The 18,931-nt window shown below is 40.9% G+C and overlaps 1 protein-coding gene across 5 annotated transcripts in view; it reads left to right on the top strand.

Moving 5' to 3' along the window:
- Positions 1 to 18,931, top strand: part of TBX15 (T-box transcription factor 15) — a 105,019-nt gene that overhangs the window by 65,409 nt on the left and 20,679 nt on the right. For all 5 annotated transcript variants that reach the window (XM_046645765.1, XM_046645768.1, XM_046645769.1 and 2 more), the window contains 2 exons: positions 55 to 222; positions 10,286 to 10,350. In XM_046645765.1, the coding sequence (XP_046501721.1) occupies positions 55 to 222; positions 10,286 to 10,350 (233 nt within the window). The remainder of the gene's footprint in view (positions 1 to 54; positions 223 to 10,285; positions 10,351 to 18,931) is intronic.

Below are 18,931 nucleotides of genomic sequence, written 5' to 3'. Positions count from 1 at the left end.
GATGTAGGGACCTTAGAGGCAACTCTGGCATAATGTTTCCCCTTTTCTTTTCAGATCATTCTGCACTCTATGCACAAATACCAGCCTCGAGTTCATGTGATTCGCAAGGATTTCAGCAGCGACCTTTCACCCACCAAGCCTGTCCCTGTTGGGGATGGAGTGAAAACATTCAACTTTCCAGAGACCGTGTTTACCACGGTCACAGCCTATCAGAACCAGCAGGTAAGGGGCTGCCCTTGAGAGTCTCCTGCTGCATCTGCTTGTAAAGGAGTTGAGTCTTGTTTTTGGAAAGAAATGCTTAGTCCCTCCACCTGGCACTGAAAAGCCGAAATGAGAGACATCCGGTTTGCAGTGCACACAAAGCATTGATCATGGCAACACAGTAACGTCTAGTAGCAGCTGGCATAGTCTACGTTTAGATCAGACAAGATCTTTGACCAAGAGGGCTAAACCTCCTAAGTCATTTTCATGTTTGTCTGTACTTGTACCCATGTGCATGATCTCTGCTACATCCTGGAGAATGTTCCTCATCATTTGCAATTCCTTTGCTGGTGCTGAGGTTTGATTTATTCCTTCCCTCTTATCTGCGATTTTCCGTGTGTCCCTCCGCCAGGCTACATGAAAGTCATCAAGCCTCTCAAACTGTGTTTAAGATCCACCGCTTCCATTTACACTTTCAGACTAAATTTACCTCCCTGAGATCACCAGCCACACCCTAAGATCTGTATGTTTTTACATCTGTAATATATTCATCCATCCTGTGAATATTTATTGAAAACTTAGTGTTCCAAGATTAGTAGAAAAACAGACCTGATTAAGACTTATTTCTCTCTCAAGCAAAGGAGAGTTTTAGTTGAGTAAAATACACGCAAATACATATTGATAATACAATGGAATAACTTAATCACAGATGTGGACAAGGTGTTTCAGAAAACCAGTCCTTTTCTTAAACAAAGGATTTTTGTTTGTTTATTTTGCTAGAAAGTCTGCAAAAGTTTGGGGCCTGCTTGGAGCAAAATGAACTTGTGTTATAATACTCATTATCTTTTGTATTGGATACCATGCTTAGTGCTCTGACGATGAAAGCAAGAGAGGAAAAATATTCATTTACTAAATATTTATTGAGTGCTTACTATGGGCCAGGGAGGAGAAGCTGAGTTGTCTAACCTTTGGTTCATATATAAAGGGTATTTCTATCTTTCATAGTGTATCTGGAGAAGATTCCTTAGATGTTCTTTACTTTCAGAGGAATTTGACATATAACAACCCCTTAGTCTTGTAAATGTTAAGTACTATGGTTGCTGGGCTTTCTCAGCAGCTGGAAAGTGTTTTCAACTTCAGATATTCCTTGTGGATGCCACATTTGATCTAAAGTAGAAAGAGAGCTTTAGTTTGCTTTGGGGCATTATTTAAAAATTATTAAATCTTCTCAAACTCCTTAGATAGTAAAATTGCAGAGGCCATGGAAGATCCCTACAGAAAACTTGAATAATCAAGATTTTCAAGCTCTGATACAAGATGTAGCAGCAATATAGACATGGCTTTTTGAGCAACTGGAACCTTGGGATTAGCTTTGGTTCTGAAGAGGGGGAATAAGAAGTTGAAGTTCTTTGGACAATCCATTGGGCTTTTCCAAGACTACCCCAGCTACTGTTTAGTCACCAGTTTCTCATGAAGGCAGAGGTGTGGCAACAAATATTCCAACTTTAGAATTTGGTTTGTAGAGCAAACACTGAAGAATGAACATTCTACTGAGATCAGTTCTAGAGGCCAGGAATGCTGATATTGTAACCCAAGTTGAAACTAGAAAGCTACAACTAGCCCTGTGACAACAGAAGACCAAACAGGGGTACCCGAAATCTCTTTCGCTTCCTCTACCTTCTCTCATAGGCAGTGTTCCTGTGTCTGAGTACATTCTACTCGAATCAATATTTTGTCTACATCTGGACTAGGGTGGTGGCAGTGGTGGTTTGGTGGAGGTGGAATACCATGATTAAGATCATGGCGTTTGGCAGCAGACATACCTGGTTTGGTTTCTGGGCCTTCCACTAATGAACTGTGTGACTTTGAACAAGTTTCTTAACTCTTTTCAACTTGTGTTTTCTGGTCTGAAGATGTCCCGGCCTCATAGAGTTATGAGGACTAGATGAGGGAACACTCATAGAGTCACTGACACAAACTTGCATCCAATTAATAGTAGTCAGCCTACATGGCTAAATGGCTGGGTCTGCACAGGCATGAAGGAGAGGGGGTGTAGAGGCAATTTTCAAGAATAAATTGCTCATTAAGGAGAAAGTGGATTGTTGGAAATTGGAGGAGCTGTATTAGCTCTCAAAGGGATTATAATCAATAGGTAACTATTTTGATCTCTCTGCCCTCCTATCATGTGAGTGAATTCATGATGTGCTGACATTCAAAATAGATGAGTCATACTCAATTCTGCCCATTTTGAAATCTGGATAACAGCTTTCGCCTATTTAACAGATCTCCAGTCCCTGGCTAAATCAGCAAGCATGATTACTAACATTCCCTTTGGCTGTATAGATATGATTTAATATAATACAGTGCCGTCTAATAAAGCAAACAAATCTCAGGTCTTTCCCCCAGGAATCCTGAAGTCTGCATCCTGTAAGTCAGAGCTGTTACCTAACAATAATTTTCAGACTTCTCATGATAATGCCAGGTAGCACAAACTGTTCTCTTTTGTGAGATATTTCACCTATTGCCATGTTTTTATTTCCCTCAACATTCCAGAATGAAAAAAATTAATGTTTTATGGCAAAATTGTTTACTTCATATATTTCTTTTTAAGGGAGTGGTTGGGAGGCCTATGAGAGAGCAAAGAGAAAAAAAGTCAGTGGTAGGTCCTCATTGTTCTTAGGAACTTGTTTAGAGGAACACAATGAAGGAAGGACAATAGAGGGAATGGAATTGAAATGAAATGTTGCCCAGTCTTCATAAGGAAAGGCAGTGTCCTGTTCCACAGATAGCAATGTGCTAGACACTTATAGCCTTGGGTTTTAGTCCTAAATTTTCTGCTAGCTACCTATGTCACTCTAAGAAAGTTATTTTGTCTTTCTGGGCTTCAATTTCTTCTTCAAGAAAATGAGCAGTTGGCCTATGCTTTCGAAGGTCTCTTTTAGCTCTGACTTTATAATTTCTCCTTCCTTTTTCTCTGTATGCTTTTTAATGAGGGTTGGGGACAATTTATTGTTGTCAAACAGAGGCAATGATTTTCAAGTATTGAAAATTATTAGAGTGTGTCTGTAAACTTATTTTTAACCCTTACAATATTGTAGATTAATACAGTTTTGGCAAGTTCACCCTTGAGAGATGGGAACATGACATTTTGTTGCTGGTAAACAAAAGATTCCAAACTATACTATTCATTTGCGACTCCTCCCACTTCTCTCCGCTGTTAAAGCCTATGTTTCCTTTGACTTCTATCTTATCACCCAGGCTGGACACCTGACTCGTCCCACATCCAATCTGCCACTAAACTCTGTTGTTTCCACTGATGGAATATTTTCTTCTTTCTAATCTCATTGCTTTTGCCCTTATCCTGGACCTGCCTTACCCCCGCCTTGGGCTGTTGTGATAGCTACCAGCTGAATCACCTGGACTGCAAGCTTAATGTCTCATGAGCCATCACATATATTCATTTCTAGAAGGATCTTTCTTAAGCATGGCTCTGCATCATTTCTTGTCAAAAGTTGTCAATGACTCCTCAGTGCCTAGGGAGTAAAGTCCAGGATCCCAGGTCTTCCAGTTAAAGTCTTCTGTGGCTGATTATCAACTGCATTTCTAGGCTCATTCCCAGTGAATCCTCATGCACCCACAGGAGTTCAGCAATCTAATTAGAGTTTCACTGTTGTTGATGCCTTGTATCTGCCTTGCTTTTGTCCATGCTGTTGTCTTTCCATGAATGCCTTTTCCCTTCATCTTCATCATCTAGATTCCTTCTATTCTTCAAGGGTAGTGCAAATACCATCCCCCAGCAGCTTTCCTTACATTTTTCAGCTGCAAATGAGCTTCCCCTCATTGACCTGTTAGTGCATTGTGCCTCTCTCTGACCCTTATCACATTCTAACCTGTGTATGTATCCAATCTTTCTCTCAATATTTTGAGCTTTTTGAGAACAAAAGTTGCACCTCTACAAAAACCAGCGCGATATGGTAGAAAACACCAGGTTGAGAGTTAAGAGACTTGAGTTTGAGACCCAGATCTGCAGCTGACAGACTGTACCGCCTTTGACAAATCACTCCACCTCAGTATTCTCATTTGCAAATTGATAGTTTGATCGGAATTGGTGCTTCTCAGTCAACAGTCTACAGAGAAGGTTTTTATGGTCCACTGAAAGATGAGAAAAATAAAGACAGTATAGGGACTTTTTATACATGTAAACATTCATTTTATTAGTGTACACTTTTATTTTGATCCTTTTACTTTTTTGATAATAAAATGTGATTTATTTTATGAAATGATGGCAGGAGATAGTAGACGATGTTAACTCTCTTCATTTGGTAGAATAAGAAATCAGAATATCAACATTGATCCCTCAAATGTTGGAAGGGGGGAATTAGAATTGGCCTATGAAATTTCGAAGCCAGCCCTTGCGAGCTAGTGGTTAAGATTTAGTTCCGCAACGGCCTGGGTTCATTTCCTGGTCAGGGAACCACACCACCCATCTGTTGGTTGTCATACTGTGGTGGCTACATATTGCTGTGATACTGAAAGTTATGCTACCAGTATTTGGGTCACCCATGGTGGATAGGTTTCAGTGGAGCTTCCAGACTAAGACAGACGAGGAAGAAGGACCTGGCCACTCACTGCCGAAAAATTGTCCATAAAAACCTTATGAATGGTAGCAGAGCATTATCTGATATAGTGCTGGAAGGTGAGAGGATGGCGCAAAAAGACCGGGCAGAGTTCTGCTCTGCTGTACTCTAGGACTAGGTCCTAGTAGAACGTACCTAGTCCTGCTGCACACTGTACACTAGGTACCAGGATTCAGAATGTGCTGGATGGGACTAACAACAAAATGAAATTTTAAAGCCCAGAGACCACTAATTAAGAAGAAGGACTCTTCCACCTCCACAATTCTAAGATGTTTGTGTCTGTCCCATAGGGTGCAGCACTGAATATATGCTGGGAAATTGACTGCATGATTAGCCAACACATCTCTACTTTCTGTTTCCCTATATGTCTGTGGTTCTGCTTCTTTGGATATAAGTAGTAGACAAGTGTGAAGAAAGAGTTTCTATTTTCAAGAAATAGTCTATGCTTTTCTTTCCCTTTTCCCATTCCTTCCTCCCACCGTTGCTGACTGACCCATAGACTCCCAGGGCTGCTAGCATACTGAAGTTATTATTACTATTATTTGCTCTCAGAGTGCCAACTTGGCAGGCCTGTGGCAGAGAGGAAGGTACACTATGCCCAGAATCTCATCTCAAGAATAAGGTGGTAGAGGTGGGAATAAAGGTGACTCTACACTTTATGCTTTTTCTTGGAAGAGGCTGAGGCCAACGTGTCCTCATGGAATTAGCAGGAAATTTCCATTGCAGAGTCTTTGTCTTCTCTAAGGGAAAAAGGCTGCTGAACCTAAATTTTTTTCTGAACAGGAAACTAAATTTCAAAAGACACAGCCCTGTTCTCCTCAGGTAACACAGTCTTATTTCTTGATGAGATTTGGCTACATGCACCAGATAGGAAGTCTGAAACCACAGCCAGATTTGTGTAAGCAAATCCAATAGGCTTTCTGAGCCGCTCATTATATCCTAAAGTATTGAGCCAGTTTTGCTCTAACTTTCCAATCAAATCAGTGCAGAATTTGCTTTTTCATAAGGGCTAGGTTTTTTTTTAAATCCCAATGGAACACCTTTCAAGCAATATGGTAAAAAAATAAGAATAACTAAGAGAGTGTTAATAAGGGAAGGCCCGTTCAGCCTTGGTAATGTAAAATCATACTCATGACATTCAAATTTCATTTTCTTTGTAAGTTGTGCTATTTATGTCTGCACTGTGCATTGTGAGGTATACCTCATTTATTAACTGCCTCTATATTACTAAGCAAAAGAGTCAGTGAAAATGATTAAAGTGAACGGTGGCAAGCCAACAAGCACCCCTTCATGTGCCACAGTCTTCAATACCTCAGACTACACAAACCAGTAAAAGGTTATGGAAATAAAATCAGTGAAGAAAAATGCTCCCACAACCTCTGAATTTTCCATTTCTCCTCATTATCATTGGACCAAGTTTGAACATGACTGCTGTGGAATAGTTTTGGCTACACGGGAAGGGTTACTAACAGACCTTGTTCTGACCGGAAGGACATTTAAGACTTCTGTCTGTAATGTCTGCAGTGAAAGCAAATAGGATTGAGGGATTTGTTTGGTCTGTATTCTCTGAGGCTTGTTATGGCTTTGGGATTGGTGATCCCTGTTTCTCACATGATCATTCATTTATTCATTCATTCACTTATTCATTCATTGAACAAATATTCCTTTAGCGTGAATAGTGTATTAGGTTCTACTTAATAAAATGGTATATAAAATAGACATGGTTCCTACCTGTATTCCAAGGGGAGAGACAGATAGTAAATATATAAACAACAAAATAAATGTATAATTACAAACTGGGTTAAGAGCAAAGATGGAATTAAAGAGGGTGCAATTTAGGAGAGTAGCAGAGTATCCTATTTTGGAGGGATGATCAAAGAAAATCTCTCAGGAGATAATATTTAGACTGAGACTTAGGTCTCGAGGAATCAGCTATGGGAAGAGTAGAGAAAAGAATATTTTTGTTTGTGGGTAGAGTGAGTGAGAGGGGCCTGAGCAGGGTGCAGCTTGGCATATTCCAGCACTGAGAGCAGCTCAGTGTGGCTGGAGCCTGTGGACCGGGGCAGAGGAGTGCAGGAGGATGGAGAGGTAGGCAGCAGCCAGGGCACACTGGCCTTGCAAGACCAGGCAAGGAGCTAGAATTGAATTTTTAATACAGTGGTTAGCCACTGAAGAGAACAACATGATCCAGTATGTGTTAACAAACTTCACTTTGGTTACTGTGTGGAGGAGATTGGACAGGGACAAGAGTGGAAGAATGGAGGTCAGCCTGAAGGTAATTTAGAGTAGTTTAGTCAAAAGATGCTGGTGACCTGGTCTACGGTGGGAGGGTGGAGATAGACAGCCATATTTGGGTCTAATTGATAAACATAATTGTGGAGTAGAATTGAAAATTAACTACTCAAGTGTGAGAGATATATATTTATATATCTCATATATATGTGTGTCATATATGCCTAATATATATTATATATATAACATTATATATAACATATATATACATATTATAGATAACATATATATTATGTGTATAATTTTCTGTAGCTTATTTTCCTAAACAGCTTTGACCTCTCTATTGGGGTAGGTTAGGGGGAAATGTAAACTTTCCAATTCTGTTTTGGGTTAAATATCCCTTCATGTAATTTGATTTATTTATTTTGGGTAAATGCTTAGTTTTTGGGTTTTGCCCCCAGATTTCCTTTCCCTCCCCTGTTACTCCTGATAGCCCCTAGATGTCTGGTGTGTGTGCAGGGGTGGAAGTGGTAGGGTTTATGAGCCCTCATCATGGTTGCTCTGGGTGACTCTCATAGGATCTGAATCTACAGGCTGGCTTTGGTACCATGGAACTATTAGAAACTAATGATTATTGAAGTTGAGAAGATATTGGTTTACTCCACCAAAATATCATCCTTGTTACCCTTGGTATTTGTAGACATAGCCAAAGTTGTCTGCACAAGCACTAACTGGGGTCATAATTTTGTTTATAAGGCTAAAATTGCTCTCTTCCACCTATATGGTATCTAAATGCCTAAGCAGGGTCATAAAGACTTTCAAGCTATTCGCTCTAGCCTGCTCACTCACTGCTTCTCTTCTTCATACCCTGTGCTCTGGTCAAATTGGACTCCTCCATGTTTCTTGCATATGCTCCATTCTTTCCCACTTTGATGCTCTGGCTTACAAAGGACCTTTCTTGTGAAATGCTTCCCTTGTTCCTTTCTTGCATTCTTTCATTAAAATCCTTCACATCCTTCAAGGCGTGGCTCACATGCTACCTCAAAGGCAAAACCTTGGAGCCCTTCAACTTGGAATAATCGCTACTTCCTCTAAGCTCTCATGGCGCTTTGCCTTTATTGCAAACTGTATCACTCTGTGTTTTATATTGTAATTATTCGTGTATATGTATGCTTTTTTATTCTAGATTATCAGCTTCTTGGGGGTGGGAGATGGACAATAACAGCCATACACTCACTGTACACCACTCCATCACCTGTGCTACCTGTCACATTGCTTTGCATACAAAAGGCACTTGATAATAAATAACTAATAAGTAGCACAACCACACTCTTCATAAAGCTTTCCAAATCTCACATTAAAAGCTTTGAAACAAGTATAGAGGTGTTGTTTTTCCTAACATTTGGTGGCATTTGTCTATTAAATCTCCATGCAGACCCCGTGGCCTGAGCTCCAGTGAGCTGTGGGAAACAGGTTTTCAACCATTTTCTCCCAGGCTCCTGAAACAGAATGTCGTTATATTTACAGGGGTCTGTGGAGGCCCCCAAATATGGCAGCACAATCATATATCAGAAACCCCTATCATAAATGAGTCAGATAGGATAAGCCAACTTGAAAGAGAAAATAAAATATTATAACCCTAACTTGAAAAGAAAATATTGTGTGTGGTTTATTGCTGTGGATTATGGAGGAAGAAAGAACTGATTTTAAGTCAAAAACAGAAAAGCAGTGACAGTCTTTAAACTCAATACAATATTCACAGGGCAGACACTAGACTTTAGAAAGCCAAAGCTTCAGATTCCTGCTCTGGTCTATAAAATAGATGTTAAATTGCCTTTGCTACATTATTAGGGCTACGTTATTAGTGTGTCATTCTAGAGGCAAGCAATACTTAGGGAAAAAATATGACTTTGCTACTTTCAAGTCAGGGTCTGTTTGTCTGAGTCTCACGTTGCATTTTAAAGACCTTGAAAGACGGTGGCTTTGGGAAATTCCATTCTGACGAAGCGAGACCGAAAGATTTGCAACATAGGATACAACTTTAGCTGTCCTAGTGATAAGTTCTGCAATGTTCAGGAATGAGAAGATGGTCTTAAATAATGAGATTCCCTTATTTCTAGAATTACCTTCCATTGAAAGTGGTTTCCCTCCTTTCCTGAGCTCCCTAGCCGCCACTCCGAAGTCTCTATTGCTGAACGTAGTGAGTTATTAACATCTGGTTCAGTCACGAAGGTATCAAAATGCCTCCCATGACCAAGGCTGAAAGCAGAAACACAAGAGCACATATGGAATTTGTTCGTCAGGCTTGTTCTAGTCTGGAGGCATGAGGGTAATATATACAGCCATTGCAGAGTTTGAGGCCACTACGATAGGATGCACTAGAGAGACACATGTGCACTGAATAGAGGTTGAATGCTATGGCTCCTCAGGACCCATCCAGCATGGGTCCCACAATTGTTTGCGCTGGATTTCCTTAGCCTTATGAAGCTGAAGCTGCCTCTTTGTTTCTCCTGATTTGCTTGTAAGTCTTGGAGACTGGATGAGATGCGCTGTATCCTGCCCCATCCAGTCCCATGTTTGTAGATTTTCCTTTGTGTGCAACCGTGACAAAAGTCTAGCTACTTTTTTTGTCTTTTATAAGGCTACCTTAGGTCATTAAATGAACAATCTCCAGTGGCAGGAAAAGCACAACTTAAGTGAAATGGGAAACGCAGTCAGCTATTTGGTTCTTTCAGGCTGTCTGGTGGTCTGATTCCACCTGATTGGATTGACTGAATCCATTCATTCATTATTCACTCACTCACTTGCTCACTCATTTATTTACTCATTCATTCAACAAGCACTTTTCAAGTGCCTGATGTATGTCAGGTACCATGGACCTGACCATTGCCCAGTTTTCCATTTCAATGCCTTTGTCTACGCAAGTGATTTATCACCATTTGGGGGCAAGAAAGGTGAGCAGAAGAGAGTTTACAGAGTCACATACTGGGAAAACCTTGGTTTTTAGGGAGAAGTGGGTCAAGTGGGTCAGACATCTGTGTGCCAGGCCAAGTCTTATATCAACTTCAATTTAAATCTCAGATTAAAAGGAAACTAAATAAAAACAACAGCTGTTACTAACAGAGCAATTTTTGTTAATTTTCTAGGAGCAACCAAAAAAGAAGTCAGTTATTGTAAATACAATTCATGCTTTTTTGTTTTTTTTTTTTTTACAGATCACCAGATTAAAAATTGACCGAAACCCTTTTGCTAAAGGATTTAGAGATTCTGGAAGAAACAGGTGAGAATAATTGGGGAAGAGACTCACTGACATTTCTTTTCCACGTGACATTATTCCCCCCATGCCTCATTGGTGCCTTTGGCTCCTGCTTTTTGAGAACATTGGCATTTTATGCCATTGTGCTGACAGGCAAGGAGAAATGGATAGCTGATCCAAGAATCAAAAAGCTACCCCCAAAAGGTTGAATTATCTAGATTTTTTGTTAGCACACTGTAAATCACCAGATCAAATCCCTCATGGTATTTTTTCTCTACATCGTACTTGGTAATTCAGTCACTTAAAACAAAATTTATGGTAATTTATTATTATCAAAAGATTGCTACTGTTTCTGGTAAGTATCTGTAGCTGGCTACAGGACCTGCAGTGATAGCTCTATATTTTTCATTATCAAGAAACAAGCAATTGTGGAAAAATAAAGTTTTTCAGGAAATTATTACCTTTAGGAGCTAAAACTTTGTTAAAAAATTAACCATTTTTCTCCTAGGAAATATTTCCAAAATATATTAGATGTTTCCTGCTTTAGTAAAGAGAGTGTATAGAACACCATGTTTCTTGATGACCCAACTTCATCATAATGATTAGGTTGTTATATGGTGAAACTGTTAGGAATCGCTGAAGTTTGTAAGACTATTTGCTCTTGTTGTAAACAGCCTTAGAGACTGTGGACTTTCTCTGCTTCTCCCTAATCCTTCCTAGTTCACCTTTCCTATATAAAATTAATATCTATGGAGAGTTAGGAGAGAGCTGAAATTGCCAGGGAAAGCAGATATAGCTAAGGTTATTCAATCAGAAAATTTCATTTTATATAAACCATACTGAAACAGTAAATGTGACATGTGCCTTATAAAGTGTGTAGGCTTTGCAATAACTATTTATTTTAGCATTCAGATATTTTCCTAACTTGGGGGCATTTCTCTAAATCTGAATAACACAGATTGTCAGGAGTTATCTTTGCTATTTTCTCTGTAAGAATTTTTTGATAAACTATCTAGTGTTGTATTTAGAATCACTTCATGAACTATGTGGCACATTATACTGGAACCCAAATTTAAGATACAAATCAGTTGTAGTGATTATTTACTTTACAAAACATTTTATGAAAGCACTTCTTTATGAAACTCTTATATATTTAAAATACATTTAGATTTCTATAAAACTTTATCTTAGAATTTTTAAGGTTACATCTAAAAGTAAGTAAAATTCACTGCAACTTCTAGTTTGAAGATGATGAAATTGAGTAATATGATGGAAGTCAAGCAACTAAAAGGCAGGCATAGGTATTCCAGGCCAAATGCTTTCCTGTTCAATGATTCTTAGTTCAATATAAGACAAAGGCCTTAGTGTTCAAAATTTGGCCAGTGAAGAATGAATACCTATTCCTGCCATTTCAGACAGACTGTCCTCTTCTTCCCAATTAGTTTATATTCCATGTCCGGGTCACAGAAAGTGCCTGTGACCTGTTTCCTGTTGCCTCCTTTTCAGGGCTCTGCATTCTGGGCTTACTGAAGACCTGGTTAGTGATAAGGAGCTCAAAATAGAAGATGACCTTTCATAAAGAAGCCTCTAGGGTACTTAAGATCTTTAGCTTGGAGTCCATGGATGGATTTCAGGGGTTCTGTGAGTTTCTAAATATTGTAAGGAAAATCGTGTGTGGGTGAGCAGGTGTGCATTTTTCTGGGGAGAGGTCAATAGCTTTCTTCAGATTTTCAAAAAGATCTGTACCAAAAGTTAAGAATTTCTGCTCTAGACCCAACTATCTGTCTCCAGGGGCCAACCCTACTAAATTTAATTATTCAATTACTTTCTTTTTCTTTCTTTCTCTATCTCTAGTGTCATTTAGTAATGTTTATTTTCTTCTTGGCACTCCAAAGACTGTTTTCTTTTTTTCTTTGCCTTTTTCTCCCATTGGCGTCCTTGTTTTTCAGAGGCATGACCTAGAACAGAAAATTGGGATAGCTAGGCTGTGTTGACCAGCACAAGAGCTATGCTCTGGGAATTGGAGCCACACTATAATCTTAAGAATAAGACCATGTATCTTGAAGCATTTGCCTCTGGTTAGGAAGTTGTGATGAAACCTTGACACCTCCTTTGGCCCTGGCATGTGCCTGCTTTAAGGCTGATGAATGTCTTACTGCTCATGACAGACAGTTATTTGTCTGTCCTGCTTGGTAGGCTGCTCTTCTTTGTAAGGACTGCAGGAAGGAAGAACTGCGAATCCTCATTAGCCCATTTCAATTCTTTATTTATTTATTTTTCTGACAGCATGGAAATTCTTCATTATGTCCCATTAAAACCTGCAGCTATTTTAAGTAAATATTAATAATTAAAGATGTTATCTGTGTTCCAGACCTTTTACGTACATTCTTTTTAAGCTTCAAAACAACCTGTATTTTACAAATGAGGAAACTGAGGTTCAGAGAACTTACACAGCTTTCCTAGTGTCACACAGTAGAGCTGGAGCAGGGGTTAAAACCCAAGTCAGCCTGACTTCAAAGCCTGTGCACGTTGTGCTCTATCATACTAACAGTTTAAACTTGACTGATTTTATCTTCAGTGGATATGGAGAATAAAAGTCTTCCTCTAAAAATCCTTCATCTACTTAAAGATACTACTCATGTACCCAGAACCTTCTTTTTTCAAATAAAACAACCTGTTTATTCTCTGCCTGTCTTTGTAGACTCTTCCCCATGACTTTTTCATCTACTTTATATACCCCTGTAAACAAGGGGTACCCTAGTAGAGTACAGGAAGTCGGGATGAACTTCCCTAGAGGTGAAATTGTGATATAATGACACTGAAGTCACCTGCCTCACAGTGGGGCAAGGATGAATTACTAAAGGTAGAAGCCATTTTCATCCTCCAGTGCTCTGGGAAGCTAAATTAACACAAACTTGTTGGGGCAAGTACAGAGGCCCTTATATTTTCTCTTTAAAAAGTTCAAAATTACCTGATAATCACACTAATTCTTAGTAGCTGCCTGCAGGATCTGATGAGGGCAAGAATTATTAATGCCACTTTGCAGATGGGAAGGATTGATGGATGAGGATATAAAGGACTATTTATAAAGCTTCTGGGAACTGGTGGTTCTGAGCTAATACCAGAATCCAGTTCATCACCTTCCAGCCAGTGCTTCACATATTTCCCTTCTTGTGCTGAGTTCTTATAAATCTATGATCTTCCCTATGCATTTTAGACATCAGATGACTCATACTGATGATGAGCATGGTTTGATGAGTTGCATATAAATGTACCCAAAACATACGGATTACATTTCCTTTAAAAACACATGGGCTTAAAAATTAAGGGGGAAAGTGCTTGACCAGTGTCTTTTGGCTTTGCAGAACACAAAACATTTGTGGGATACTTTGGAGTTACAGAATTTGCCAAACCTCAAACCAAAACACGTTCAGGTTTGTCGATCTCAATCCATCCCAGTGTGATCCAGAGGCTCAGGAAGGGAGGAGTATGAGAGGAACGATGAGGAGGACACAGCCACCCACTACACTCTCTTTAAATGCCTCTCGTGCATCTCTCTCACCTGTAGGCCTCTCATTGCAGTGCATGGGAGTGCAGCCTGTGCTGACAGCAGTATCCTCTGAGTGTAGAGAAGAACTTGAGGGAGCTATAGTGAGGATACTTATTTCCCAGTCTTCATATTTTAATGTAAGGAGATATCCATGGAGAAGTCCTCCTGGCTTCCAGCCCCATCACTGTCTCCTTCCCCTCAGTGGGGACCAGAGTGACTGATCTGATCATTAGGTCTGGGTGAAGGAGCTCTTCAGGACCTCCTTGCCTCCAGGGGGTGTGCGTTCTGGGTTCTTTCCATTGTGTGATAAGCCCAGCAGAGGAAGCCTGCAGTTCTGGGGATTCAGCTTTTTCAGGGGCATTCTGGTCCACTCATTCAGCCTTCACACCTATGACGTAGTCTCCAGACAGCTTTAGCAATAATAAAACTGGTATTGTGGTCTCTGTTGCATCAGGCTCCTGGGTCTTTCTCAGAATTTATTCTGAGTTCAAATGAGGACAAGAGACGATATTCACTGGGCCTTCCAAAACCGCAACAGGAGCCCCCGTGAGCCCACAGCGTCAGCCCTGTGGTGTCGCCATCATCAGAGCCCATCATAGTTCTCCCTGCTTCTTTAGGAAGCGGCATTCCACACTCACCACCCTTCAGACTTTGGTTATGGAGCTGCTAATTTTCATTCCCATGTATTCTGTCCCTGATTAGAAGTCCACACTGAAGTATAGGTGTGTGTGTGTGTGTGTGTTGTGTGTGTATGTTGTGTTGGTGTGAGAGTGTGTGTGAGTGTTGTAGGGAAGAGCAGTAGACAGCTGGTCCTATCAGAGGGGAGACACTGACAGTTTTGCTTTCAGGCATTTTCTCTGCAATGCCTCAGGGAGGGAAATTATGTTTACTTCTAAATTTTTCCTCCTTCTAGATTTCTCAGAAATTATGTGGCCGAAATCTGGCTTTGTCGGTGGATGTGGGGGTGGTCACTATATGTTTACCTTTAATCAGGCCTAGCCCCAGGGCACAATATGCAGTGTTACTTCTGGAAGATTTCTCCTTCTAGGAGGAAAAAGGAAACACCTTCCTGGTCCTGGGGGAAAATAGCTTCCCTCAGCTGAGAGGCCCTTTTGTATTGTGGTCTGTGTTCCTGGGCTCTGCCCCTGCTAGAATGTAAGCTCCTTGAAGACTGCGGCTGGACCTATTCCAGGTTTCTATTCTTAGATTTTTTTCCTCTAGTGCCATACTGAGTAAAATAATAATTGTTTGTTTAGTTACAAAACCATAAATAGAGTTGATAAGTGGTAAAGAAATTAAAAACCAGGAAATCTGGAGTAAGAAGTCTTACCCCAACCAAGAGTGAGTCAGGCAGAGCAACAGTGGGGACCTAGTTTTGGATACCAACTAAGAAGGGAAGAAAGAGTGAATCTTATAAATAGGCTTAGTCTGAGAGACTGAGGGCAATTTTGATTCAAATCTGAGATGACCTGCTACTGTAAGACACTGATTTAGCCTAGTTAAAGATTAGACACACACACCCTTCAGGTCATCTGAGCTGGCTCTGGACAGTGGGGCATGTCTGTGCTGCCTGGCTCCCTGGAGAAGGAGGACATCCAGCAAGTTGCAGAGTTTGTGGGCCTCAGGAAAGAAGGCATCCCAGAGGCTGAGGCCAAGCGAAGTGAGGTTCGGTTGACAAAGATTGCTCAGTAGCGAACTGAGAAGCAAAATTATATCTTTGGTTGTGGCCACCCCAGCGTGCAGCCAGTTCCAAAGAGAAGACATGGTCATGAAGTTGAAGAGAAGCAAGAGTCTTTGCACTAAGTCTCCTGGTCAGGAAACAGCCTTGGGAGTTACATCTGTCCACAAGCCTGGAGAGCCCACTGTGCTCAGCTAGAGGGAGAATTACCACCGCAAAGACCTTGCACTTTAAAGGGGATAGTCAGAGGAGCAGAAGGAAAGAGGACTCTGTGGGTCTCTCAACCCACATCTAATGTGAAAGCCTTGTCCCTGTTAAGAGTGGCTGCCAAGATTTTACAGAAAGCCCGTCAGCCTGGGAAATTTTATATAATTCCCAGGGACTTCTTCCAAAGCAAACACGTACATAAAAAGGAGAGGGTTAAAATTATGATCTGTCTTGGGAGTGAGAGATCCTATGAACTTCTTTTAAAAGTGACATGGAGTGTATGACTCTGGGTTCTCCTATGTCAGCAGCCTTCATCTTATCTCTGACCTTGGGCTTTACCCTTCCTCCCACCCTCTAGTGCATCTAAGACAACTGCAACGGGCACTGTCCTATGTGACATGGTTTGTTCCAGATACTCCTAACTGACAGGGCGTCCCAGAAACCACTGCTGTTGGTCTCATGAAGGCCCCAGGTGGAGTGGCCCTTCTGTAGTCCAGGGAGTTGGTGCAGCTTTTTAGGAGGGCATCTTTTTCTCTATTGGAGTCTACCCTTGGTGGCTTGAACCAGGACACTCAAATTCCATGACTTAGGAACTGTGGGAAAGGAGCCCGTGGCAGGCTCTGTATCAATGGGGAGGTTGCCTCACATGGGTAAGTAGTTTTAATAGGTTTCCCCTCGTTGAAAAAACAATAGGGCCTGCAGGATGAAGGATAGGAGGCAATCTGCGTCTGAGCTAATTTTCAGAGTGTTTTCAGCTCACACTGCTCTTGCTGGGAATGTGGCTGGTGGCTGTCCTTGGTGCCTAGAGTCCCTTTACATAATATTTCAGGGTATGGTGATCTAAAAATGGAGCCATTAGCTGCATTATGGGAATGGATGTATTTGCTTGCTGGAAGAGGATGCTTAATGATGCTAATACTTAACCCAAAGGAAGGCATCTCTACTGGTGTCGGGAGAAATATTTGGAAGTAAAGAATTTTCCTGTAAACACCTCTTCAGCAGCTATTGTCCCAAGGTCATGTTCATAGAGTGAAGAACCATCTCCTTGGGCATAGACAGGAACCCCTGTCAGGGCCCAGCCTCATCCTCCCAATAAGGATGAGTGTGCAGTCAGAAAGAGGACTGTGACCTAAGGAATTAGAGAAGTTGAAGTTAACAGAGGGAAAAGGAAAAGTCTCAGCCAGAACTTAGCTCCAGGACAGTTCCTCTTTGCTTAGATCTGAAAGAAACAACTTTTCTTTGGGAGTCGGGGGAGGGAGGGTGCAGGTGGATCTCAGCGAAAGTCAGGGTTCTCTATTATAACCAAGTGTCTCAAATCTTCTCTACACTCTTATCTATCTATTAAGCTAAAAAGATGAAATTACTATATTTGTAAGTCAAGATGGTAAAATAGCAATTTCATACAGTTCAACTTTATATATTTGTTTCTAGGCATTCAAATTGTAAGTCTGTAAATGATAGTAATAATCATTTCATATAGTATCTGTGGTCCAAGTGGTATATTTTACCTCTGAGTTGATTGGTATTGGTGCCATGTTTCCCATTTCACTGATGGTAAAACTGAGTACAGTGAGGTACTAGCATTCAGAATTTGCAAATCCAGCGAGTGACAGCATCCAGAGAATGATGTCGCTCTCCTCTGTTAGGCGCAGCTTGCCAGTCAGCAGACAATCTTGCCCTCCTCCACCTCCAGTTCCCTGTCACGCTTGACGGCTCCCATAGGAAGCTTAGAACTAATGAGCTGACCACTTACTTGCCTTCTTTCAACCAGCATGACTTTCCAAGTGTCTCCCTTACTTTCATTTTCTATATTTTCATTTGTTCTCCCTAGAGCTGCTGGCTGTATTTTTCCAGCCAATCTCATCTTGCTCTTTCCTGGCAATCTTACTAGCCCCTGTAGATTTTGCATACTCTTTTATCCCTAGCATGGGTGCCATTGAGCAGACCTATGGAAGTAATCAGTGCTGCACTCCCTCTCAGGCGCTGCTGCATCTATAGTTCATCGTAGCTGGCCCTCTACTGGACTCTGGCAGCAGCATCCTGCCAGCCTCCTCCTATTCATCCAGGCCATAGCTGTTTATCGTGTCCATTGGTTTATGGTCTTTCAGCCAGTATTTAACATTTTTCTCTGCCTTGTTATTTGTTCTCCATCCTCTGTCATGAACCTTTTCCACCATTGTCCTTTTGTCCATGTGGGTTTGCCAGGGAGAGTTGGCAGTTGTTTTATTATCTATGGCCCTTGCCCAGGGATGGTGTCATCTAACAGAGTGACGTCTTTTTAATGGCTAACATATTGGAGTCAGAAATATCTGCAAGATAATGAGGCCTACAGAGGTTTGCGGGATATGTTTTTGCTTCTTCGAGGAGAGGAAGAGAAATGGAATTAGGTAACATACAGGTCCCTCCACATTCAATCCAGAGCCAGAGGGCTGATAAAGCTTTGAATTCCAGTGAAGCAAGAATGTTTTCTCCTGTTACAGGTCACAACCTGAGCAGACGACGGGATTTCTTTTGCTTGAGTTAGACCAGTGGTCCTCAAGTTTTCACTGTATTTTCTCTCATTTTGATATATTTTGTCTTTAATCAGTCTGCATTTATTAAGTAACACTCAGGATGGATTAGTGTCATTATCTCCATTTTACAGATAGAGAGACTTAGGCATGAAGAGGTATCTAACTTGGCCAAGGTGCGCTCATGAGCAGCAGGGTTCCATGTGAACCCAGGCAGTCTGACTCCAGACTTTGTGCTTTTAACGACTGTGCTGACCTGCCCATGAGGTGATTTAGTATTACCAAATTAAAGTTGGACCATTTTAGTCAGATGCAAAGAAACATAATATTTTAGTTAGCCTGCTTTGTGTTATTTTTGACTTTTATTGTACTTTTTGCGGCAGTGAAAATTCCTTATGGGCTGCTATTGCTACCTGTTCAGACTCCAAGTGGGGACAGAGTTCCCAAGTTGGGAATCACTGGGTAAGGAACAATTGTAACTCAACTCCCAGCTTCTGTCCAATAGACACCAGTTCTTCCAAACCATTATAAGGCACCTCAATGACAGCCAATTCATCATGTAGATATACTTATTGTACCATCTAAACCCAGTTTTGAGTGATGGCTTTTTTTTTTTGCCAATTTGCAGACCTCTGTTGGGAGGTCTTTTAGAATATCCAC

Source organism: Equus quagga, chromosome 18, assembly GCF_021613505.1.
Source record: "Equus quagga isolate Etosha38 chromosome 18, UCLA_HA_Equagga_1.0, whole genome shotgun sequence".
Classification (NCBI taxonomy): domain Eukaryota; kingdom Metazoa; phylum Chordata; class Mammalia; order Perissodactyla; family Equidae; genus Equus; species Equus quagga.
This window is presented reverse-complemented; position numbering and strand designations above follow the sequence as displayed.